The sequence below is a fragment of the Scardinius erythrophthalmus genome, assembly GCF_964197995.2.
Source record: "Scardinius erythrophthalmus genome assembly, chromosome: 25".
NCBI classification, from domain to species: Eukaryota; Metazoa; Chordata; class Actinopteri; order Cypriniformes; family Leuciscidae; genus Scardinius; species Scardinius erythrophthalmus.
The window spans coordinates 240,318-267,065 of record NC_138245.1 but is presented as its reverse complement, the minus strand read 5'-3'; the positions used below and the strand labels follow the sequence as shown (position 1 = coordinate 267,065).

At 47.3% G+C, this 26,748-nt stretch overlaps 1 protein-coding gene across 5 annotated transcripts in view; it reads right to left on the bottom strand.

Annotated features, from left to right (window-relative positions):
- Positions 1–5,003: 5,003 nt before the first annotated feature.
- slc11a2 (solute carrier family 11 member 2) overlaps positions 5,004–26,748 on the bottom strand; it is a 58,441-nt gene continuing 36,696 nt past the window's right edge. For 3 of the 5 annotated variants that reach the window (XM_081357010.1, XM_081357012.1, XM_081357011.1), the window contains exons 11-17: positions 26,456–26,614; positions 26,276–26,362; positions 22,553–22,672; positions 22,312–22,461; positions 18,473–18,546; positions 17,104–17,257; positions 5,004–6,413 (exon numbers count right to left, since the gene is read on the bottom strand). In XM_081357010.1, the coding sequence (XP_081213136.1) occupies positions 6,306–6,413; positions 17,104–17,257; positions 18,473–18,546; positions 22,312–22,461; positions 22,553–22,672; positions 26,276–26,362; positions 26,456–26,614 (852 nt within the window). In that variant the 3' untranslated portion in view covers positions 5,004–6,305. The remainder of the gene's footprint in view (positions 6,414–17,103; positions 17,258–18,472; positions 18,547–22,311; positions 22,462–22,552; positions 22,673–26,275; positions 26,363–26,455; positions 26,615–26,748) is intronic. The other 2 variants (XM_081357013.1, XM_081357014.1) reach the window with 1 other exon arrangement.

Below are 26,748 nucleotides of genomic sequence, written 5' to 3'. Positions count from 1 at the left end.
TTCTCTCAAAGTTATGAACAAATGTACTCCCAAAGTTATCTGGTCTTTAATAATGTTCTCAAAACGTTAGCACTAAAACATTATTTAAACATTGTTCATGGAAAAAAATCTGAAACATGTAGTTGGACGTTCATGTAACGTTTTTTAAATGTTGCTCCTTGTTTCAGAACATTCAGAGAACATTCAAAAGTAACATTCCCATAATGTTTGAAGAACAACACAAAGGAATATCCCCATAACGTTCACATAACCAAGGAAAAACGTTTTTAAAACATCTAAAAAACTGGACGTTTTGAACGTTCAGAGAACATTCAGAAACAACGGTTTCATAACTTAATGGGAACGGTAGCAAAACATTCTCAGAATGTTTTGTTTGTGTGCTGGTTTCCACATGAAAAGGTAATTGCTTTTTATCTCAAAATGATGACTTCTTACAATGGCAAGTTTAAATCTCAAACGAGATTTAAAGAAAAAAATCTCTTTTTTTTCTCACAATTCTGAGTGTATATCTAAATAACAAATTCAGAATTGCGAGGAAAAAAGTCTGTTTACTAATTGAGTTACACATCTGTTCCCTGTTCTGTTAATGATCTTCCCTTTTGTATTTAAGTCTTAGGGGCCGTTTACACTACACTGTTTTCAACTAAAAATGGAAGACTTTTTGTGCGTTTTGGCTGTTCATTTACACGACAACGGCATTTTGGTGGCATGAAAACGCAAACTTTTGAAAACAGGTTTTTGAAAGCGACACTCTTATCATCTCTGTGTAAACTACTGTGAAACTGTGAAAACGGTGACGTCATGCACATGTGTAGTACTTTGCAGTCTATAGGCTTTTTTTTGCAAATGAAAAGATATAGATATTAACAGTAAGAAATAAAGAAACTTTATCCCAGAGCCGAGCTCAGCAGGTCAGAACCAGGTGCGAGAGCTGGCAACATCGTCTGTTCCTGTGGCTACTCTTATGGAGTGGAGCACCGGCCATACTCCCCACCACTGAGGATGTGTATACCCAGTCCACACACAATTATTTAAGGAATGGGAAAGGATTATTCCCCAAAGTCTCCCATCGCCACTGGTCCTGCCCAGCTCCAAGTCTTTTTCATTGCCACTTTTTCTGCCCAGATCAAAGTCTCCTTCCTCGCTGACTCAAGGCAACCCAACCTCCCTCTCCCATCTCCTCTCTTCCCGTCACCCTGGCTCCACCTCGGCCTCGGCCACTCATCACTGCCACTCCACCTCGGCCACTCGTCACCCTGGCTCCACCTCGGCCTTGGCCACTCGTCACCCTTACTCCACCCCGGCCACTCGTCACCCTGACTCCACCTCGGCCATTCGTCACCCTGACTCCACCTTGGCCACTCGTCACCCTGGCTCCACCTCGGCCTTGGCCACTCGTCACCCTGACTCCACCTCGGCCACTCGTCACCCTGACTCCACCTCGGCCACTCGTCACCCTGACTCCACCTCGGCCACTCGTCACCCTGACTCCACCTCGGCCACTCGTCACCCTGACTCCACCTCGGCCACTCGTCACCCTGACTCCACCTCGGCCACTCGTCACCCTGACTCCACCTCGGCCACCTCGGCCACTCGTCACCCTGACTCCACCTCGGCCACTCGTCACCCTGACTCCACCTCGGCCACTCATCACTGCCACTCCACCTCGGCCACTCGTCACCCTAGCTCCACCTCGGCCTTGGCCACTCGTCACTGCCGCTCCACCTCGGCCACTCGTCACCCTGACTCCACCTCGGCCACTCGTCACCCTGACTCCACCTCGGCCACTCGTCAGCGCCACTCCACCTCGGCTACTCGTCACCCTGGCTCCACCTCGGCCACTCGTCACCCTGACTCCATCTTGGCCTCGGCCACTCGTCACCGCGACTCCATCTCGGACTCGGCCACTAGTCACCGCCACTCCACCTCGGCTACTCGTCACCCTGGCTCCACCTCGACCACTAGTCACCGCCACTCCACCTCGGCCACTCATCACCCTGACTCCACCTCGGCCACTCGTCACCCTGGCTCCACCTCGGCCACTCGTCACTGCCGCTCCACCTCAGCCACTCGTCACCCTGACTCCACCTCGGCCACTCGTCACCCTGACTCCACCTCGGCCACTCGTCACCCTGACTCCACCTCGGCCACTCGTCACCCTGACTCCACCTCGGCCACTCGTCAGCGCCACTCCACCTCGGCCACTCGTCACCCTGACTCCACCTCGGCTACTCGTCACCCTGGCTCCACCTCGGCCACTCGTCACCTTGACTCCATCTTGGCCGAGGTGGAGTCAGGGTGATGAGTGGCCGAGGTGGAGTGGCGGTGACTAGTGGTCGAGGTGGAGCCAGGGTGACGAGTAGCCGAGGTGGAGTGGCGGTGACTAGTGGCCGAGGCCGAGATGGAGTCGCGGTGACGAGTGGCCGAGGCCAAGATGGAGTCAGGGTGACGAGTGGCCGAGGTGGAGCCAGGGTGACGAGTAGCCGAGGTGGAGTGGCGCTGACGAGTGGCCGAGGTGGAGTAAGGGTGACGAGTGGCCAAGGCCGAGGTGGAGCCAGGGTGACGAGTGGCCGAGGTGGAGTGGCAGTGATGAGTGGCCGAGGCCGAGGTGGAGCCAGGGTGACGGGAAGAGAGGAGATGGGAGAGGGAGGTTGGGTTGCTTTGAGTCAGCGAGGAAGGAGACTTTGATCTGGGCAGAAAAAGTGGCAATGAAAAAGACTTGGAGCTGGGCAGGACCAGTGGCGATGGGAGACTTTGGGGAATAATCCTTTCCCATTCCTTAAATAATTGTGTGTGGACTGGGTATACACATCCTCAGTGGTGGGAGTATGGCCGGTGCTCCACTCCATAAGAGTAGCCACAGGAACAGACGATGTTGCCAGCTCTCACACCTGGTTCTGACCTGCTGAGCTCGGCTCTGGGATAAAGTTTCTTTATTTCTTACTGTTAATATCTATATCTTTTCATTTGCAAAAAAAAGCCTATAGACTGCAAAGTACTACGCATGTGCATGACGTCACCGTTTTCACAGTTTCACAGTAGTTTACACAGAGATGATAAGAGTGTCGCTTTCAAAAACCTGTTTTCAAAAGTTTGCGTTTTCATGCCACCAAAATGCCGTTGTCGTGTAAATGAACAGCCAAAACGCACAAAAAGTCTTCCATTTTTAGTTGAAAACAGTGTAGTGTAAACGGCCCCTAAGACTTAAATACACAAGGGAAGATCATTAACAGAACAGGGAACAGATGTGTAACTCAGTTAGTAAACAGACTTTTTTCCTCGCAATTCTGAATTTGTTATTTAGATATACACTCAGAATTGTGAGAAAAAAAGAGATTTTTTTCTTTAAATCTCGTTTGAGATTTAAACTTGCCATTGTAAGAAGTCATCATTTTGAGATAAAAAGCAATTACCTTTTCATGTGGAAACCAGCACACAAACAAAACATTCTGAGAATGTTTTGCTACCGTTCCCATTAAGTTATGAAACCGTTGTTTCTGAATGTTCTCTGAACGTTCAAAACGTCCAGTTTTTTAGATGTTTTAAAAACGTTTTTCCTTGGTTATGTGAACGTTATGGGGATATTCCTTTGTGTTGTTCTTCAAACATTATGGGAATGTTACTTTTGAATGTTCTCTGAATGTTCTGAAACAAGGAGCAACATTTAAAAAACGTTACATGAACGTCCAACTACATGTTTCAGATTTTTTTTTTCATGAACAATGTTTAAATAATGTTTTAGTGCTAACGTTTTGAGAACATTATTAAAGACCAGATAACTTTGGGAGTACATTTGTTCATAACTTTGAGAGAATCTTGCTGGAACGTTATAGCTAAAGTACTGAGAACGTTCCCTTTTAGCTGTGAAACAAGCTTCCATAATAAGTTTCCATACTAGCTGAACCAACACACACACACAGAGGAATAAAACACAAATCTGCCATTAAAGTGCTGGTCATGTCATTAGGGACGAACCTACGCAACACATCCATTAACCACCATGACAACTAATAGGCTTACAGACTAAAGCATTGATGAGTATTTGAGGTGACTGAGATACTGTTTCTGTCTTATTACAGCTTAATTCACATGTCCAGTGATGATCCACAGCAAGATTACTAAAACAGCACAAAACAGACGATGGCCATGCCGGAGATCTTGATTAAGTGCAAACTGCAGTCGAGTCTGAAATGCTCTGTTGATACTATGGTTAGCGTTCATCTAGACATCTGTCAGACATCATGATGCAGTTTTACGGCAGCGATGCTGAAAGTGAAGGACTCTTTAGATAAAAGCATCTGCCAAACGTGTGTGAATGAGTGAACATGATGGAGATTCAGTAAGTCTCAGAACACGTGCGGACGCTGAAGCCGAGGTCTCTGGGGAACCGCCGGCGTTCGAGAGATCCACTGTTCCTGACGAGGCTTTACACCAGACCGGACTCTAGTTCATCATGATCGCTTACTGACTTCTAGACTCAGAAATCTCTAGACTGCTGATCTCAGAGGCATCAGGGAGGCTTGTATACACCACCCTTGAGAAAAAGAAGTGCACTTAACTCTATTAAATGTGCACTTCAAGCCCATGTTTCTTAAACTGTACTTACATCAATGAAATAAAAGGCCTTTTAGCTGTACATGTTCATTACGGTTTCTTAACACACCTTTAAATAATGTCTAATTAAATTAAGTTTTACTTTCAAGTACTTTTTAAATCATGCCTTAATAATATTTTGTAGTGCTTTAAAGAAGGGCACGTGTTTTGATGTGTTGACTAACGCAGTAAAGCACATGTAAAGTACTTGTGTTGCTGTACTAAACTACCAGGGTTATTTATGGTATAAACATCATGTGAAGTGGTGATGCGTTTGACAGGTCAGTACCTGAGGTCCGTTTAACTCACACTCTCGTCTCCGTGCAGCAAGAAACAGAACTTTATCACTGTATTAACATCTCATTAATGTATGCATACTTGCTTATGAAGGCAAATCTGAGAGACAAACAGACTGACAAAGCTTATTTTATTATTACTATTGTTTAATTGAAACATGATTTTCCCCTTCATTGCTGTACATTTACTGCACAATCTGGTCTGTTTGCACACAATGTTATTTTCTGCAGATTCACACAGTTCTGCCTCAACTGTTGTTTGTTTCTGTAGCAATAAAACATCTGACATCAAACTTGAAGCTGGTGACATTTTGGACTTTTATTCGTTTGTCAGCATGTACAGTGTCAATAATGTACATCAGGGCATACGGATCATGTCTTGCAAACATAAATACATCTCAGCCATTCTTCATGTTTCACAGCATGGAATGTGTTTAAAACAAACACCAGAACGAAACACAGGTTACGCCACAATAACTCACATCTGTTATTACGAGAGAAACGGTAAATTAAAGTCATCACGACTGGCATTTCAGAGCACAAACATGAATGAGACGAAACTTCAGAAGATCAATGACAAGAATGTAGAATATGACATTGATTTAAATTTGAAATTGATTTAAAGGCACTTTTGTGGCTTCTTGAAAGGTTTTTGAAAAGCTGAATCAACTGTGTTACGCCTCACTGGTGTTATATTGTCAAATGAAGGCAGAAAATCTGTTGACTAAACAGATGAAGGTTTGAAGTGTTCATGCACAATCAGCATGGATGTGAAATGATTCAATGAAAATGATGATGGAAGAATGATTTACTGACAGAAACGAGAAGCAGAACGTTTGACTTCAGCCCAGATAAAGACTGTCAGACGACAGGATTCATGACGCGTCTGATGCCGTTTCTGCCGTTCCTTCTATAAAATAAATACTCATTCTTCTTTGATTCAGCTATTTACTTAAAACACACGTTTTAGTGTGAAAATATTACTACAGGTCATAAAACACTTCATCGGTTTATTCATGTTAACAAAAACAACAAATATGTAAGAACCTTTAAATAACTGTTGAAATCATCAAGTCTGCCGTTCATCATTAGTAAGTTAGTGAGTCATAGACTGACTTTGTACAGCTGAATTATCTTCACAGACTGTTCTTTTGTCATTTCAGTAATGAATTATTTTAAATGCATATTTATGCAACTGTTGCAGTAAATAACTTATTTCAGTAGATCTACTCTATCGGTTCTGCCAGACCTACAATAGTAGATCTATAAAACGTGGCAAAGGAAAAGAGCCAAGGATCAGGAAAGGAAACACAGGAAAAGAAACAAATATTTGGATTGTACTGTTTGTCACAGTATGGACGTTCCTCACATTAGAAGAACAAACGTTCATACTTTGGATGCGATCATGCGTTTGGTTCAGGAATCGAGCTCTGGCTGTTCGTCGATCAGAACGGCAGGTGGAAACTGAACCGTTCCTCTGAAGTCCAGACGAGAGACGCCGAGAGCGATCAGACAGATCCAGACCTGAGGACAGAAGAAACGGCACACATGACCACGGCTCTCACCCACTGATGACTGATCATCACTAATAACAGGAGAGCCAGAGACTCCCACCTGATTCACAACATGCCCGTACACAAATTAATTACTTAGTATTTTAAATGAGTGATGTGTGTCGCCCATATGAGGGAATTCTGCACAGCCTTTCCTGACTCCCAGCAAACATGAGACGTACAGCAAAAAGCCTAGTGTGTCAAAACCAGTTCAAACTCAAACAACTTTAATACTAGGGCTGGGACAATAAATTGATTTTGAATGAATCGAGAAATGATTCTGGATCGATTCCAATTTTTTCCGAACGCATCGCGATTCTCTCGAGTCGATTCTGAGCTTCGTTTTTAACAGCAAAAATGATTTTAGTTTTTAGTTTTCCTGTAGCTCAAACAGCCGAGCGTTGGCGCTTGCGACGCTGAGGTCATGGGTTCGAGTCCCAGGGAAAGCAAGAATTGTTAAGAATGTGAATGTGTGAACCTTGAAATGCAATCTAAGTTAAGTTTTAATTTTTGGTAGGATAAAAGCGTCTGCCAAATGCATAAATATAAACTGTAAACAACAGATGACACACTTCATTTTCACGCTTCACGCTTTAGAAACAGCCGTAATCTGCTGGCTTCCAATGCCTTACACACACACACACACACCACTGAAACCTTCTATAAAATAATCATTCATAAAGTTCGAAAAGGTTGAAGCGAATGACAAGTGTGTTTGCAGTGGCTCTTTACATTAATCTCACGTCATAAAAGCATTCTGAGGTGCGAGTACATTCTCAGACTCAGCCGAACACACGAGCGCTCTTCTTTATAAGTATTAGAGTGTGCTGTTAAACACTAGCCTAGAGCGCCCTCTGCTGTTAAACACTAGCCTAGAGCGCCCTCTGCTGTTAAACACTAGCCTAGAGCGCCCTCTGCTGTTAAACACTAGCCTAGAGCGCCGTCAGCTGTTAAACACTAGCCTAGAGCGCCGTCTGCTGTTAAACACTAGCCTAGAGCGCCGTCTGCTGTTAAACACTAGCCTAGAGCGCCGTCAGCTGTTAAACACTAGCCTAGAGCGCCCTCTGCTGTTAAACACTAGCCTAGAGCGCCGTCTGCTGTTAAACACTAGCCTAGAGCGCCGTCTGCTGTTAAACACTAGCCTAGAGCGCCGTCAGCTGTTAAACACTAGCCTAGAGCGCCCTCTGCTGTTAAACACTAGCCTAGAGCGCCCTCTGCTGTTAAACACTAGCCTAGAGCGCCGTCTGCTGTTAAACACTAGCCTAGAGCGCCGTCTGCTGTTAAACACTAGCCTAGAGCGCCCTCTGCTGTTAAACACTAGCCTAGAGCGCCGTCTGCTGTTAAACACTAGCCTAGAGCGCCGTCAGCTGTTAAACACTAGCCTAGAGCGCCCTCTGCTGTTAAACACTAGCCTAGAGCGCCGTCTGCTGTTAAACACTAGCCTAGAGCGCCCTCTGCTGTTAAACACTAGCCTAGAGCGCCCTCTGCTGTTAAACACTAGCCTAGAGCGCCCTCTGCTGTTAAACACTAGCCTAGAGCGCCCTCTGCTGTTAAACACTAGCCTAGAGCGCCCTCTGCTGTTAAACACTAGCCTAGAGCGCCGTCTGCTGTTAAACACTAGCCTAGAGCGCCCTCTGCTGTTAAACACTAGCCTAGAGCGCCCTCTGCTGTTAAACACTAGCCTAGAGCGCCCTCTGCTGTTAAACACTAGCCTAGAGCGCCCTCTGCTGTTAAACACTAGCCTAGAGCGCCGTCTGCTGTTAAACACTAGCCTAGAGCGCCCTCTGCTGTTAAACACTAGCCTAGAGCGCCCTCTGCTGTTAAACACTAGCCTAGAGCGCCGTCTGCTGTTAAACACTAGCCTAGAGCGCCGTCTGCTGTTAAACACTAGCCTAGAGCGCCGTCAGCTGTTAAACACTAGCCTAGAGCGCCCTCTGCTGTTAAACACTAGCCTAGAGCGCCGTCAGCTGTTAAACACTAGCCTAGAGCGCCATCTGCTGTTAAACACTAGCCTAGAGCGCCCTCTGCTGTTAAACACTAGCCTAGAGCGCCCTCTGCTGTTAAACACTAGCCTAGAGCGCCGTCAGCTGTTAAACACTAGCCTAGAGCGCCGTCTGCTGTTAAACACTAGCCTAAAGCGCCCTCTGCTGTTAAACACTAGCCTAGAGCGCCGTCAGCTGTTAAACACTAGCCTAGAGCGCCATCTGCTGTTAAACACTAGCCTAGAGCGCCCTCTGCTGTTAAACACTAGCCTAGAGCGCCATCTGCTGTTAAACACTAACCTAGAGCGCCGTCAGCTGTTAAACACTAGCCTAGAGCGCCGTCTGCTGTTAAAAACTAGCCTAGAGCGCCGTCTGCTGTTAAACACTAGCCTAGAGCGCCGTCAGCTGTTAAACACTAGCCTAGAGCGCCCTCTGCTGTTAAACACTAGCCTAGTCAGCTGTTAAACACTAGCCTAGAGCGCCCTCTGCTGTTAAACACTAGCCTAGAGCGCCGTCAGCTGTTAAACACTAGCCTAGAGCGCCATCTGCTGTTAAACACTAGCCTAGAGCGCCATCTGCTGTTAAACACTAGCCTAGAGCGCCCTCTGCTGTTAAACACTAGCCTAGAGCGCCATCTGCTGTTAAACACTAGCCTAGAGCGCCATCTGCTGTTAAACACTAGCCTAGAGCGCCCTCTGCTGTTAAACACTAGCCTAGAGCGCCCTCTGCTGTTAAACACTAGCCTAGAGCGCCGTCAGCTGTTAAACACTAGCCTAGAGCGCCGTCAGCTGTTAAACACTAGCCTAGAGCGCCGTCTGCTGTTAAACACTAGCCTAGAGCGCCGTCTGCTGTTAAACACTAGCCTAGAGCGCCCTCTGCTGTTAAACACTAGCCTAGAGCGCCCTCTGCTGTTAAACACTAGCCTAGAGCGCCATCTGCTGTTAAACACTAGCCTAGAGCGCCGTCAGCTGTTAAACACTAGCCTAGAGCGCCGTCTGCTGTTAAACAATAGCCTAGAGCGCCATCTGCTGTTAAACACTAGCCTAGAGCGCCCTCTGCTGTTAAACACTAGCCTAGAGCGCCCTCTGCTGTTAAACACTAGCCTAGAGCGCCCTCTGCTGTTAAACACTAGCCTAGAGCGCCCTCTGCTGTTAAACACTAGCCTAGAGCGCCCTCTGCTGTTAAACACTAGCCTAGAGCGCCGTCTGCTGTTAAACACTAGCCTAGAGCGCCGTCTGCTGTTAAACACTAGCCTAGAGCGCCGTCTGCTGTTAAACACTAGCCTAGAGCGCCGTCTGCTGTTAAACACTAGCCTAGAGCGCCGTCAGCTGTTAAACACTAGCCTAGAGCGCCCTCTGCTGTTAAACACTAGCCTAGAGCGCCCTCTGCTGTTAAACACTAGCCTAGAGCGCCCTCAGCTGTTAAACACTAGCCTAGAGCGCCATCTGCTGTTAAACACTAGCCTAGAGCGCCGTCTGCTGTTAAACACTAGCCTAGAGCGCCGTCAGCTGTTAAACACTAGCCTAGAGCGCCGTCAGCTGTTAAACACTAGCCTAGAGCGCCGTCTGCTGTTAAACACTAGCCTAGAGCGCCGTCTGCTGTTAAACACTAGCCTAGAGCGCCGTCAGCTGTTAAACACTAGCCTAGAGCGCCGTCTGCTGTTAAACACTAGCCTAGAGCGCCGTCTGCTGTTAAACACTAGCCTAGAGCGCCGTCTGCTGTTAAACACTAGCCTAGAGCGCCCTCTGCTGTTAAACACTAGCCTAGAGCGCCCTCTGCTGTTAAACACTAGCCTAGAGCGCCCTCTGCTGTTAAACACTAGCCTAGAGCGCCGTCAGCTGTTAAACACTAGCCTAGAGCGCCGTCTGCTGTTAAACACTAGCCTAGAGCGCCGTCTGCTGTTAAACACTAGCCTAGAGCGCCGTCTGCTGTTAAACACTAGCCTAGAGCGCCCTCTGCTGTTAAACACTAGCCTAGAGCGCCCTCTGCTGTTAAACACTAGCCTAGAGCGCCGTCTGCTGTTAAACACTAGCCTAGAGCGCCCTCTGCTGTTAAACACTAGCCTAGAGCGCCGTCTGCTGTTAAACACTAGCCTAGAGCGCCGTCTGCTGTTAAACACTAGCCTAGAGCGCCGTCAGCTGTTAAACACTAGCCTAGAGCGCCGTCTGCTGTTAAACACTAGCCTAGAGCGCCGTCTGCTGTTAAACACTAGCCTAGAGCGCCGTCTGCTGTTAAACACTAGCCTAGAGCGCCGTCTGCTGTTAAACACTAGCCTAGAGCGCCGTCTGCTGTTAAACACTAGCCTAGAGCGCCGTCTGCTGTTAAACACTAGCCTAGAGCGCCGTCTGCTGTTAAACACTAGCCTAGAGCGCCCTCTGCTGTTAAACACTAGCCTAGAGCGCCCTCTGCTGTTAAACACTAGCCTAGAGCGCCGTCAGCTGTTAAACACTAGCCTAGAGCGCCCTCTGCTGTTAAACACTAGCCTAGAGCGCCGTCTGCTGTTAAACACTAGCCTAGAGCGCCGTCAGCTGTTAAACACTAGCCTAGAGCGCCGTCAGCTGTTAAACACTAGCCTAGAGCGCCCTCTGCTGTTAAACACTAGCCTAGAGCGCCGTCTGCTGTTAAACACTAGCCTAGAGCGCCGTCTGCTGTTAAACACTAGCCTAGAGCGCCCTCTGCTGTTAAACACTAGCCTAGAGCGCCGTCTGCTGTTAAACACTAGCCTAGAGCGCCGTCTGCTGTTAAACACTAGCCTAGAGCGCCGTCTGCTGTTAAACACTAGCCTAGAGCGCCGTCTGCTGTTAAACACTAGCCTAGAGCGCCCTCTGCTGTTAAACACTAGCCTAGAGCGCCGTCAGCTGTTAAACACTAGCCTAGAGCGCCGTCTGCTGTTAAACACTAGCCTAGAGCGCCGTCTGCTGCCCTCTGCTGTTAAACACTAGCCTAGAGCGCCCTCTGCTGTTAAACACTAGCCTAGAGCGCCGTCAGCTGTTAAACACTAGCCTAGAGCGCCCTCTGCTGTTAAACACTAGCCTAGAGCGCCGTCTGCTGTTAAACACTAGCCTAGAGCGCCGTCAGCTGTTAAACACTAGCCTAGAGCGCCCTCTGCTGTTAAACACTAGCCTAGAGCGCCCTCTGCTGTTAAACACTAGCCTAGAGCGCCGTCTGCTGTTAAACACTAGCCTAGAGCGCCCTCTGCTGTTAAACAATAGCCTAGAGCGCCGTCTGCTGTTAAACACTAGCCTAGAGCGCCGTCTGCTGTTAAACACTAGCCTAGAGCGCCGTCTGCTGTTAAACACTAGCCTAGAGCGCCGTCTGCTGTTAAACACTAGCCTAGAGCGCCCTCTGCTGTTAAACACTAGCCTAGAGCGCCGTCAGCTGTTAAACACTAGCCTAGAGCGCCGTCTGCTGTTAAACACTAGCCTAGAGCGCCGTCTGCTGTTAAACACTAGCCTAGAGCGCCGTCTGCTGTTAAACACTAGCCTAGAGCGCCCTCTGCTGTTAAACACTAGCCTAGAGCGCCCTCTGCTGTTAAACACTAGCCTAGAGCGCCGTCTGCTGTTAAACACTAGCCTAGAGCGCCGTCTGCTGTTAAACACTAGCCTAGAGCGCCGTCTGCTGTTAAACACTAGCCTAGAGCGCCGTCTGCTGTTAAACACTAGCCTAGAGCGCCGTCTGCTGTTAAACACTAGCCTAGAGCGCCCTCTGCTGTTAAACACTAGCCTAGAGCGCCCTCTGCTGTTAAACACTAGCCTAGAGCGCCCTCTGCTGTTAAACACTAGCCTAGAGCGCCGTCAGCTGTTAAACACTAGCCTAGAGCGCCGTCAGCTGTTAAACACTAGCCTAGAACGCCGTCTGCTGTTAAACACTAGCCTAGAGCGCCGTCTGCTGTTAAACACTAGCCTAGAGCGCCGTCTGCTGTTAAACACTAGCCTAGAGCGCCCTCTGCTGTTAAACACTAGCCTAGAGCGCCCTCTGCTGTTAAACACTAGCCTAGAGCGCCGTCTGCTGTTAAACACTAGCCTAGAGCGCCGTCTGCTGTTAAACACTAGCCTAGAGCGCCCTCTGCTGTTAAACACTAGCCTAGAGCGCCCTCTGCTGTTAAACACTAGCCTAGAACGCCGTCTGCTGTTAAACACTAGCCTAGAGCGCCCTCTGCTGTTAAACAATAGCCTAGAGCGCCGTCAGCTGTTAAACACTAGCCTAGAGCGCCCTCTGCTGTTAAACACTAGCCTAGAGCGCCCTCTGCTGTTAAACACTAGCCTAGAGCGCCCTCTGCTGTTAAACACTAGCCTAGAGCGCCGTCTGCTGTTAAACACTAGCCTAGAGCGCCGTCTGCTGTTAAACACTAGCCTAGAGCGCCGTCAGCTGTTAAACACTAGCCTAGAGCGCCCTCTGCTGTTAAACACTAGCCTAGAGCGCCGTCTGCTGTTAAACACTAGCCTAGAGCGCCGTCTGCTGTTAAACACTAGCCTAGAGCGCCGTCAGCTGTTAAACACTAGCCTAGAGCGCCGTCTGCTGTTAAACACTAGCCTAGAGCGCCCTCTGCTGTTAAACACTAGCCTAGAGCGCCGTCAGCTGTTAAACACTAGCCTAGAGCGCCCTCTGCTGTTAAACACTAGCCTAGAGCGCCCTCTGCTGTTAAACACTAGCCTAGAGCGCCGTCTGCTGTTAAACACTAGCCTAGAGCGCCCTCTGCTGTTAAACACTAGCCTAGAGCGCCGTCAGCTGTTAAACACTATCCTAGAGCGCCCTCTGCTGTTAAACACTAGCCTAGAGCGCCGTCTGCTGTTAAACACTAGCCTAGAGCGCCGTCTGCTGTTAAACACTAGCCTAGAGCGCCCTCTGCTGTTAAACACTAGCCTAGAGCGCCGTCAGCTGTTAAACACTAGCCTAGAGCGCCGTCTGCTGTTAAACAATAGCCTAGAGCGCCGTCTGCTGTTAAACACTAGCCTAGAGCGCCCTCAGCTGTTAAACACTAGCCTAGAGCGCCGTCTGCTGTTAAACACTAGCCTAGAGCGCCGTCAGCTGTTAAACACTAGCCTAGAGCGCCGTCAGCTGTTAAACACTAGCCTAGAGCGCCGTCTGCTGTTAAACACTAGCCTAGAGCGCCGTCTGCTGTTAAACACTAGCCTAGAGCGCCGTCAGCTGTTAAACACTAGCCTAGAGCGCCGTCAGCTGTTAAACACTAGCCTAGAGCGCCGTCAGCTGTTAAACACTAGCCTAGAGCGCCGTCTGCTGTTAAACAATAGCCTAGAGCGCCGTCTGCTGTTAAACACTAGCCTAGAGCGCCCTCTGCTGTTAAACACTAGCCTAGAGCGCCGTCAGCTGTTAAACACTAGCCTAGAGCGCCCTCTGCTGTTAAACACTAGCCTAGAGCGCCGTCTGCTGTTAAACACTAGCCTAGAGCGCCGTCTGCTGTTAAACACTAGCCTAGAGCGCCGTCTGCTGTTAAACACTAGCCTAGAGCGCCGTCTGCTGTTAAACACTAGCCTAGAGCGCCGTCTGCTGTTAAACACTAGCCTAGAGCGCCCTCTGCTGTTAAACAATAGCCTAGAGCGCCGTCAGCTGTTAAACACTAGCCTAGAGCGCCCTCTGCTGTTAAACACTAGCCTAGAGCGCCCTCTGCTGTTAAACACTAGCCTAGAGCGCCCTCTGCTGTTAAACACTAGCCTAGAGCGCCCTCTGCTGTTAAACACTAGCCTAGAGCGCCGTCAGCTGTTAAACACTAGCCTAGAGCGCCCTCTGCTGTTAAACACTAGCCTAGAGCGCCGTCTGCTGTTAAACACTAGCCTAGAGCGCCGTCAGCTGTTAAACACTAGCCTAGAGCGCCGTCTGCTGTTAAACACTAGCCTAGAGCGCCCTCTGCTGTTAAACACTAGCCTAGAGCGCCCTCTGCTGTTAAACACTATCCTAGAGCGCCCTCTGCTGTTAAACACTAGCCTAGAGCGCCCTCTGCTGTTAAACACTAGCCTAGAGCGCCCTCTGCTGTTAAACACTAGCCTAGAGCGCCCTCTGCTGTTAAACACTAGCCTAGAGCGCCCTCTGCTGTTAAACACTAGCCTAGAGCGCCCTCTGCTGTTAAACACTAGCCTAGAGCGCCGTCTGCTGTTAAACACTAGCCTAGAGCGCCCTCTGCTGTTAAACACTAGCCTAGAGCGCCCTCTGCTGTTAAACACTAGCCTAGAGCGCCGTCAGCTGTTAAACACTAGCCTAGAGCGCCGTCAGCTGTTAAACACTAGCCTAGAGCGCCGTCAGCTGTTAAACACTAGCCTAGAGCGCCGTCAGCTGTTAAACACTAGCCTAGAGCGCCGTCAGCTGTTAAACACTAGCCTAGAGCGCCGTCAGCTGTTAAACACTAGCCTAGAGCGCCGTCAGCTGTTAAACACTAGCCTAGAGCGCCGTCAGCTGTTAAACACTAGCCTAGAGCGCCGTCAGCTGTGAAACACTAGCCTAGAGCGCCGTCTGCTGTTAAACACTAGCCTAGAGCGCCCTCTGCTGTTAAACACTAGCCTAGAGCGCCGTCAGCTGTTAAACACTAGCCTAGAGCGCCGTCTGCTGTTAAACAATAGCCTAGAGCGCCGTCTGCTGTTAAACACTAGCCTAGAGCGCCCTCAGCTGTTAAACACTAGCCTAGAGCGCCGTCAGCTGTTAAACACTAGCCTAGAGCGCCGTCTGCTGTTAAACACTAGCCTAGAGCGCCGTCAGCTGTTAAACACTAGCCTAGAGCGCCGTCTGCTGTTAAACACTAGCCTAGAGCGCCGTCAGCTGTTAAACACTAGCCTAGAGCGCCGTCAGCTGTTAAACACTAGCCTAGAGCGCCGTCAGCTGTTAAACACTAGCCTAGAGCGCCGTCTGCTGTTAAACAATAGCCTAGAGCGCCGTCTGCTGTTAAACACTAGCCTAGAGCGCCCTCTGCTGTTAAACACTAGCCTAGAGCGCCGTCAGCTGTTAAACACTAGCCTAGAGCGCCGTCTGCTGTTAAACACTAGCCTAGAGCGCCCTCAGCTGTTAAACACTAGCCGTCTGCTGTTAAACACTAGCCTAGAGCGCCGTCTGCTGTTAAACAATAGCCTAGAGCGCCGTCTGCTGTTAAACACTAGCCTAGAGCGCCCTCTGCTGTTAAACACTAGCCTAGAGCGCCGTCTGCTGTTAAACACTAGCCTAGAGCGCCGTCTGCTGTTAAACAATAGCCTAGAGCGCCGTCTGCTGTTAAACACTAGCCTAGAGCGCCCTCTGCTGTTAAACACTAGCCTAGAGCGCCCTCAGCTGTTAAACACTAGCCGTCTGCTGTTAAACACTAGCCTAGAGCGCCGTCTGCTGTTAAACAATAGCCTAGAGCGCCGTCTGCTGTTAAACACTAGCCTAGAGCGCCCTCTGCAGTTAAACACTAGCCTAGAGCGCCGTCAGCTGTTAAACACTAGCCTAGAGCGCCGTCTGCTGTTAAACACTAGCCTAGAGCGCCCTCTGCTGTTAAACACTAGCCTAGAGCGCCCTCAGCTGTTAAACACTAGCCTAGAGCGCCGTCTGCTGTTAAACACTAGCCTAGAGCGCCCTCTGCTGTTAAACACTAGCCTAGAGCGCCGTCAGCTGTTAAACACTAGCCTAGAGCGCCCTCTGCTGTTAAACACTAGCCTAGAGCGCCGTCTGCTGTTAAACAATAGCCTAGAGCGCCGTCTGCTGTTAAACACTATTCTAGAGCGCCCTCTGCTGTTAAACACTAGCCTAGAGCGCCGTCAGCTGTTAAACACTATTCTAGAGCGCCCTCTGCTGTTAAACACTAGCCTAGAGCGCCGTCAGCTGTTAAACACTAGCCTAGAGCGCCGTCTGCTGTTAAACACTAGCCTAGAGCGCCCTCTGCTGTTAAACACTAGCCTAGAGCGCCGTCAGCTGTTAAACACTAGCCTAGAGCGCCGTCTGCTGTTAAACACTAGCCTAGAGCGCCGTCAGCTGTTAAACACTAGCCTAGAGCGCCGTCAGCTGTTAAACACTACCCTAGAGCGCCGTCTGCTGTTAAACAATAGCCTAGAGCGCCGTCTGCTGTTAAACACTAGCCTAGAGCGCCCTCTGCTGTTAAACACTAGCCTAGAGCGCCCTCTGCTGTTAAACACTAGCCTAGAGCGCCGTCTGCTGTTAAACACTAGCCTAGAGCGCCGTCTGCTGTTAAACACTAGCCTAGAGCGCCGTCTGCTGTTAAACACTAGCCTAGAGCGCCGTCTGCTGTTAAACACTAGCCTAGAGCGCCCTCTGCTGTTAAACACTAGCCTAGAGCGCCCTCTGCTGTTAAACACTAGCCTAGAGCGCCGTCTGCTGTTAAACACTAGCCTAGAGCGCCGTCTGCTGTTAAACACTAGCCTAGAGCGCCCTCTGCTGTTAAACACTAAGCTCCGAATTGTTTCGTGATGCATTCTGAAAAAATTGGAATCGATCCACAAATGGCGATGCATCAATATATTATCCCAGCCCTATTTAATACAGACTCTCACTGGCAGCTGATCACGCGTGTTATAAAGAGAAACCTCACAGCTCCAGCGGTTCTTACTCTGTCACTGGATATGATGGAGTATTGATGTCTAAAACTTCATCTGACGAACTGCTGACCTGCAGGATCTGCACAACTGAGCCATTCAAATGAAGGATGCATTGAGTCTAGAGTTCAGACACTGCGCATGATCTCACCAGATAGATGACGAAGCTCAGATATGCGATGGAGAGGAGGGCAGAGAAGACGTAGAGGATGGTGCTGTTGAGAGCCGTCACGTACACCACCACGAAGTACATGTTGATGGCACACACCACCAGGATGAGCACACCACCGCTGATCTTCCACACGCTGCAAACACAGAACAATCCTCAGTCCACTGGACAACACGACAGGACTGGAACTGTTGATCAGATCTACTGAAACAGCTGACTGATTTGATGAAGTTGTTTGACACTGATCGTTATTTTCCTACTGTGAAGCTGCTTTGTATAAAGTGCGGATCATAGTTTTCAAGTGACGTCACACCATTAAAGTGGAGGGCAAAGCAAGGCTTTCCTCCGTCGGTCACCAGTCATTTTTCACATTTCACATACACACTTTTCACGCTAGTGTAAATTGGTGGAGGAAAGCAAAATACAAAAGCGAGTAATAAAGAAAATGCACTCACTATTTCAGGGTTCCCACACCTTGGTTAACTTCAAATTCAAGGACCTTTCAAGCACTTTCCAGGTCTAATACCCTCAAATTCAAGGACTTAATGTGGGAACACATTTCAAGTGAGAGCAAGGTCACATCGTGTTACCTTGTAAGATACATCGTTATAGTTTTTACGTGTCAAACACAACTATGCAAAAAAGCTTATTTTTGCATTTAATTTTTGGCCATATAACAGAGATCTGATATTCTATTTGTCATATTTCTGTTTTGCATAAAACTGAAGAATATTTGGTACATCCTTTACTGTATTCTAAAATGATCAGATACTAACTGTTGCATGGATTTTATTGAAAAGAGCTTAGGCTCATGTAACCAGCCTATTTTTGCAATGTTTGCAACGTTGAGGTACCATCGTAGTTGTTTTGTCTGCACGTGAACGCCATGGCAACATACAACACAGGGTTAGCAAGCAAGTTAGTAAAGCAAGTTACAAAGCATGCTAGTATGCATAGGCCACGAAGTGTTGGCGAAATAACTCATTAGCGCACCGGAGGGAATAATATGGAATTTTTTCCAAAAAACAAAACTTCCAGGGCCTTGAATTTTTTTATTTCAGATTTACAAACATCCAAAGATTTCAAGGACCCATGGGAACCCTGCTATTTTAACATTTAGAGCGTGTGCTTAAGTGTGTGTGCACATGCGACTGTGTGTGTGCGTTGACATAATCGTAATGGAATTGAATTGTGAACCAGTGACAATTCACACCCCTCACAGGGATATTAAAAGACCAAATACAGTATACAGATTACTGAAGAAGCATATACAGGCGAACAGATGAACCCAGAATATAAACACAGCCCATTGTTTCTCGGGTTTGCAGTCCAGTACAGTATAGATACTTACAGTCCGTTAGCGAAATCGTTCATTAGTGACGTCAGACTGGTGAAGGTCAGGATGGGGATCAGAGCAAACGGCAGCTGTTGGAAACAGAGCAGAAGATCAGAAGAGCTGCACGGGTCAGGAGTGTCTACGGCGTCAGGAGTGTCTACGGCGTCAGGAGTGTCTACAGAATCAGGAGCGTCTACGGCGTCAGGAGCGTCTACAGAATCAGGAGTGTCTACAGAATCAGGAGCGTCTACGGCGTCAGGAGTGTCTACAGAATCAGGAGTGTCTACAGAATCAGGAGTGTCTACAGAATCAGGAGTGTCTACAGAATCAGGAGCGTCTACGCCGTCAGGAGCGTCTAAGGCATCAGAAGCGTCTACGCCGTCAGGAGCGTCTAAGGCATCAGAAGCGTCTACGCCGTCAGGAGTGTCTACGGCGTCAGGAGTGTCTACAGAATCAGGAGTGTCTACAGAATCAGGAGCGTCTACGGCGTCAGGAGTGTCTACAGAATCAGGAGTGTCTACAGAATCAGGAGTGTCTACAGAATCAGGAGCGTCTACGGCGTCAGAAGTGTCTACGGCATCAGGAGTGTCTACGGCGTCAGGAGTGTCTACAGAATCAGGAGCGTCTACAGAATCAGGAGCGTCTACAGAATCAGGAGCGTCTACGGCGTCAGGAGTGTCTACAGAATCAGGAGTGTCTACAGAATCATGAGTGTCTACAGAATCAGGAGTGTCTACAGAATCAGGAGTGTCTACAGAATCAGGAGTGTCTACGGCGTCAGGAGCGTCTACGGCGTCAGGAGCGTCTACGGCGTCAGGAGCGTCTACGGCATCAGGAGCGTCTACGCCGTCAGGAGTGTCTACGGCGTCAGGAGTGTCTACGGCATCAGGAGTGTCTACAGAATCAGGAGTGTCTACGGCGTCAGGAGTGTCTACAGAATCAGGAGTGTCTACGGCGTCAGGAGTGTCTACGGCGTCAGGAGTGTCTACAGAATCAGGAGTGTCTACGGCGTCAGGAGTGTCTACGGAATCAGGAGTGTCTACGGCGTCAGGAGTGTCTACGGCGTCAGGAGTGTCTACAGCGTCAGGAGTGTCTACAGCGTCAGGAGTGTCTACAGCGTCAGGAGTGTCTACGGCGTCAGGAGTGTCCACGGCGTCAGGAGTGTCCACGGCGTCAGGAGTGTCTACGGAATCAGGAGTGTCTACGGCGTCAGGAGTGTCTACAGAATCAGGAGTGTCTACAGCGTCAGGAGTGTCTACAGCGTCAGGAGTGTATACAGCGTCAGGAGTGTCTACAGCATCAGGAGTGTCTACAGCGTCAGGAGTGTCTACAGCGTCAGGAGTGTCTACAGCGTCAGGAGTGTCTACAGCGTCAGGAGTGTATACGGCGTCAGGAGTGTCTACGGCGTCAGGAGCTTCTACAGAATCAGGTGTGTTTTCAGAATCAGGAGTGTTTTCAGAATCAGGAGTGTCTACGGCGTCAGGAGTGTCTACGGCGTCAGGAGTGTCTCCGGAGCGTCAGGAGTGTCTACGGCGTCAAGAGCGTCTACAGAATCAGGAGTGTACACAGCGTCAGGAGTGTCTACGGCGTCAAGAGCGTCTACAGAATCAGGAGTGTCTACGGCGTCAGGAGCGTCTACAGAATCAGGAGCGTCTACGGCGTCAGGAGTGTCTACGGCGTCAGGAGTGTCTACAGCGTCAGGAGTGTCTACAGCGTCAGGAGTGTCTACAGCGTCAGGAGTGTCTACAGCGTCAGGAGTGTCTACAGCGTCAGGAGTGTCTACAGCGTCAGGAGTGTCTACAGCGTCAGGAGTGTCTACAGCGTCAGGAGTGTCTATAGAATCAGGAATGTCTAGAGCGTCAGGAGTGTCTACGGCGTCAGGAGTGTCTACGGCGTCAGGATCGTCTACAGAATCAGGAGCGTCTACAGAATCAGGAGCGTCTACGGCGTCAGGAGCGTCTACGGCGTCAGGAGAGTCTACGGCGTCAGGAGTGTACAGAATCAGGAGCGTCTACGGCGTCAGGAGTGTCTACAGAATCAGGAGTGTCTACAGCGTCAGGAGTGTCTATGGCGTCAGGAGTGTCTACAGAATCAGGAGTGTCTACGGCGTCAGGAGTGTCTACAGAATCAGGAATGTCTACAGCGTCAGGAGTGTCTACAGAATCAGGAGTGTCTACAGCGTCAGGAGTGTCTACGGCGTCAGGAGCGTCTACGGCGTCAGGAGCGTCTACAGAATCAGGAGTGTCTACGGCGTCAGGAGCGTCTACAGAATCAGGAGCGTCTACGGCGTCAGGAGCGTCTACAGAATCAGGAGCGTCTACAGAATCAGGAGCGTCTACGGCGTCAGGAGCGTCTACGGCGTCAGGAGCGTCTACGGCGTCAGGACCGTCTACGGCGTCAGGAGTGTCTATGGCGTCAGGAGCGTCTACAGAATCAGGAGTGTCTACAGAATCAGGAGTGTCTACAGAATCAGGAGTGTCTACAGCATCAGGAGTGTATACAGCGTCAGGAGTGTCTACGGCGTCAGGAGTGTCTACGGCGTCAAGAGCGTCTACAGAATCAGGAGTGTCTACGGCGTCAGGAGTGTCTACAGCGTCAAGAGCGTCTACAGAATCAGGAGCGTCTACGGCATCAGGAGTGTCTACGGCATCAGGAGTGTCTACAGAATCAGGAGTGTCTACGGCGTCAGGAGTGTCTACGGCGTCAAGAGCGTCTACAGAATCAGGAGCGTCTACGGCATCAGGAGTGTCTACAGCGTCAGGAGTGTCTACAGCGTCAGGAGTGTCTACAGAATCAGGAGCGTCTACGGCGTCAGGGGCGTCTACGGCGTCAGGAGTGTCTACGGTGTCAGGAGTGTATACAGCGTCAGGAGTGTCTACAGAATCAGGAATGTCTACAGCGTCAGGAGTGTCTACGGCGTCAAGAGTGTCTACGCCGTCAGGAGCGTCTACTGAATCAGGAGCGTCTACAGAATCAGGAGCGTCTACAGAATCAGGAGCATCTACAGAATCAGGAGCGTCTACAGAATCAGGAGCGTCTACAGAATCAGGAGCGTCTACGGCGTCAGGAGCGTCTATGGCGTCAGGAGAGTCTACGGCGTCAGGAGTGTACAGAATCAGGAGCGTCTACGGCGTCAGGAGTGTCTACAGAATCAGGAGTGTCTACAGCGTCAGGAGTGTCTATGGCGTCAGGAGTGTCTACAGAATCAGGAGCGTCTACGGTGTCAGGAGTGTCTACAGAATCAGGAGTGTCTACAGCGTCAGGAGTGTCTACAGAATCAGGAGTGTCTACAGAATCAGGAGTGTCTACAGAATCAGGAGTGTCTATGGCGTCAGGAGTGTCTACGGCGTCAGGAGTGTCTACAGAATCAGGAGTGTCTACAGCGTCAGGAGTGTCTACAGAATCAGGAGTGTCTACGGCGTCAGGAGTGTCTACAGAATCAGGAGTGTCTACCGCGTCAGGAGTGTCTACAGAATCAGGAGTGTCTACAGAATCAGGAGTGTCTATGGCGTCAGGAGGGTCTACGGCGTCAGGAGCGTCTACGGCGTCAGGAGCGTCTACAGAATCAGGAGTGTCTACGGCGTCAGGAGTGTCTACGGCGTCAGGAGAGTCTACTGCGTTTGGAGTGTCTACAGAATCAGGAGCGTCTACGGCGTCAGGAGTGTCTACAGAGTCAGGAGTGTCTACAGCGTCAGGAGTGTCTATGGCGTCAGGAGTGTCTACAGCATCAGGAGTGTCTACAGCATCAGGAGTGTCTACAGCATCAGGAGTGTCTACAGCATCAGGAGTGTCTACAGCATCAGGAGTGTCTATGGCGTCAGGAGCGTCTACGGCGTCATGCGTCACACGTGTACCTGCATGCTCTGCAACACGTTGAGGAAGTCGTTCATGCCTGTGAGATGCCGCACATCCTGAAAGACGGCCACCAGGAGAGTGGGGAATATGGCGATGGAGCGTGTCAGCAATACCCGAGCGAAGCGAGACCAGCGCAGGTTCAGGAAACCCTGCAAGAAAAAACAGCTCGTACAGATGCACATTCTCAAATGCAATGCCATTAGATGAACAAATAAAGAGTACATTTATAGATGAACATACCTCCATCACAAACTGACCAGAGTAGGTTCCCGTCATAGTTGAACTCTGTCCAGCCGCAAGGATCCCAATCGCCCAAATATAGAGCGCAGCGGGGCCAAAAAAACAGCCCAAAACCACACCCTTCAATCACAGGAATACAAAATAAGGACATTCATAAGCACACAAAACTCACATGAACCACATCAGTATTGGACTGAATATAAAATTGCAGTGACTATTTTAATTAAAGTGGAAAACACTATAGGAAAACTTTTTTTTTTCATGCATTCTGATTCATTTTGGGCAGTTTCTGTTTCAGACTATTGGAAGGAAACCTTCAAGACACATTTAAGTGAAATCTACAGACACAAATATATATAAAGAAGTGCAATAAAATAAACAATCTTTAAAGGCGGTGAGTTTGAGTAAGAAATCTCCAGCAGCTTTACACACAACAAAACTTTTATTCATATCTATATTCTGAAGGTTTGTTCAGATATCATTCACCTGATTTATGCAACATTTTACTCCTAAACAGTGTGAGTAAATGTATTTGGTGAAATCTGTGAACATCTGTTTGTTTTCAGTCTGTTGACAGTATTTTCTGATTGTTATCAAAAGTCTCCTCTGTAAAAACCTTTAACTATAATTAACAAAATCAAACAAGAATTATGAACCTGCTTTATCCAATGATCAGATTTCTGTTCTGGGAATGTATGCAAATTAGTGCATATTTCATAAAACTTATGCCATAATGTCTGTAATTAGGGACTGTTCGTTTTTTATTTAAGGGGCCACCGGAGGAGTTTTGAGATCTGTTGTGAAAAAAGACCCTCCCTTCGCAGCAATACATTTTTCTATGACCCTCCAAAATGATTGTGAAAAAAGGCATGACCCTCCCCGATAATTTATTGATTAGCCTACTTCTGTACTGGTTTGCGCTTGGCAAAGATGTTCATATAGCCATTGTTTTTTTTTTTAAACCATAAACTCTTGCTTTCTCATCTTACTAGGGCTGTAACGATAGACCAAACCTACGATTCGGTTCGTATCACGATTTTTGATTTTAGATTTGAAACAAATCATGTTTTCTGTGCTGATGCGGTGTGACTCGTTCAACATGTCGGTGGCGCTGCCAACAAAGCATCTAAAAGCTGTCACAAAGAACCGGCAAAAGTAATGATTATTAATATGTCATAAAGCAAGGATACATTTTAATTGTTTATTAATAAACAAGTGTTTTCTGTGTCGACTGCAAAGATGAAGTTGACGATGCGTCGCGATCTTCTCAGAACGCGCCAGAGAGAAATGCACATTTCATAAGCACAAAGCAGTCTGTTTTCCATCGTTTTGAATTGTTCTGTTTAAAAGTAGACATTTCAAGCTTTCTATATATTTCTCAGGTCTGTGAGGCAAGTAGCATACCTTACGCTGAGTTTCGGTTCATTTATGAGACAAGAGTCCAGTTCTCTCGCCCGCGCCTCCGTGTCATGATTATCTATTTTCTACTATATTTACTTCTTATTTATTAAATCCAGATGAAACATTGATTAAAATTAAGATACAATTAATAAAAAAACGAAATTCACTTTAAAGAAAGGCTTTGTGCTTTCTGTTTGAGGTCTCTGTGAAATTTTTAAAGTCATGCTGCTTTCAGAGCAGTCATGTCCGTAATGGAGAACTGTCACGCCCGTAACATTGTTTTTTTTTTGTTTTTTTCACTCACATAAATGCGAACACAAAAAATAAATAAAAATATTATTTTATGTTCTGTAGAGGCCGATCTTTATTCATCCGGTGGGTATATCTCTTTTGGTTTGCACAGTGTATATTACAGAATTACTAAAAAATATTTTGCCACCTAAAAGTTAAAGATTTTTTGTGTCACATCACGTGTATTTCCCTCATATTAAATATAAAACGCATGTGTAGACTGATATTTTTCTAATGTCTTGACTCCTTTCAGACGTTTGAAAATATTGGTATTAAATGCATTTTCTGAGAATTTATATTTCAAGTTTTGACAGCAAATGTCACGTCCATAACACTGGAATCGCCCAATTTTAACGAATTTACTAGTTTAACTAGGTTTTGTGGTGTAGGTCTACGTATTTTATTATGTTAACTTAAATTGCTTTAAACAGGGATGCAAACACATATGGTCAAAAAAGAGAGAGGTTATCGAAGCTCTCGGCCCGCGGCAAATATCCAGATACTTACATAATTGTGATGAATTTAATCCTTTGCAAGTTATCATTTTGCAGTGTAAGATTACCGTTAACAGCTTTAAATATTACATAAATGTATTATGTATTTTTATTAAACTTAGTGAGTATATAAATCAGCAGCAAAAAGTAATTCTTGAAAAAATCTGCACAGTAATTTGATAAAATCTAAACATGTTAATAAAAACAAATTACTATTAGTAGGCTACTCTTATAAAATTCAATCAGGCAATCATTTCACAATTTTATATTTATATATGAATGTCAAGAATTCAGAAGTGTAGGCTATATATAAATAATATACAATTAAATTATGCTTATTTTAAATGTATTGTGCAGGCTAGGTATAAAAAATATATGCTTTTATAAATCTTTCAGTGCGCAAAACCATGATAATATGAAACGCTTCAAAACAGAGCGCACAAAGACTTCAGATGACTTTGTGAAATTATAATCAGACCCTCTCTGACCCAAGTCACTCAAACTGACGTGAAAAAAGTGCGAGGCGCCGAAAAGCGCGCTGTTTGCATCCCTGTTTAAAGCTTTGCCGGGTAAACATTTCTTTGGCATTCTGTTCTGACACATGATGCACTTTTGCGAACTGAAGTGCGCGCGCACTGTCAAACAGCGCCAAACTGGATCTTTGTTGGGTCAGACCCATCTGATATCGAAGGGGGGCTGATAACACGATATCAACATGGAGCTAAATGGAAAAAAATAGCACCAAACAAGCCACTTTGAAATGTTGCTGTTTTCATGAATATAAAAGTTGGGTGACCCTCCCCCTAGACTAAAAAAAGTTGGATGACCCTCCCCTCAACAAAGAATAAAAAGACATGACCCTCCCCTATTTTCCTCCGGTGGCCCCTTCCATAAATACCGAACGGTCCCTTATTAATGTAAATCAATCAAATGTGGAAAGTATGGTGATATCTATTAGTTTAATTGTTTTCTATTCAGCTCGAGTTATTGAACATGAGCTTTTGACCCACAGGTGGCACCATCACCAAACTCCTCAGCTCATATCAAGTTATGAATATGCTGATCCTCAGGGTCTGTTCACCGTCTGATGCAGCACACGAGAAGGGCAAGGTTATCAGATTGCCTGGTTGTGCTTGTTTTATTTGTGATAACGTAATGAAACATGACAAATTGTGCATCATTTTTGGCCACATGCAAAAACAAGAGAGAACCAACCAAATATTAATAACTGAATATGTTGTTATCAATGTGTGCTTTTTCCCATCGGCTTTTTTTCTCGTAAAATAGTCAAATAAAACTTCTAGCTGTAGTTTGCCTTTTTTGCTAAAATTTTTGTCAGATAAATACCTTAACCAAGATTAGGGTTTTGTTCTTCGCTCATACTGAACATGTTTAATAAATATTAAATATTTTCCTCATATTTTGATGGTTTAATCAAACTTGTAGGGTAATTAAAAACAAATCTCTCCTCCAGATATAACTTTTGGACACTACTATATTCATTGTGAAATTATTCCAACGATTGTTCCTGTCATACCCCTTTGTAGATGTCGACTTCCAGTGTCTCGTTGTTGGCTGGGAAGAGATCGCTGTGAGGACTTCCAGACGCATTACACTGCTGGCCCTGAAGGGAACATGTCAACCAAGAGCTCAGAGGAACCGCACTCAAACATACCAATATAAGAGTCTTTAACAGGAGGCAGATATAAGTCCTCACCACTTCCATGTTTGTCTTGCCATAAAAGGCCTCAGCAAAGACGGCCACCACAAAAACATTGATGAGGAAGGAGACGAAGAGCGCGATGGTGGACTCGATGAAGTAGTACTTGTTGGCCTCCTTCACCTCCTTCTTGTTGCCTCGATTGATGTCTCGAGACTGAAGCAAAGATACACCAATCAGCCAAATATGTCAGATTAAACATCAGATGGATTCAGCGCAGGTGTAAAACCACTTACTGTAATAAATGTTTTCACTGATTTATTTTTCTGCTTACTTTTCCGGAAATTTCG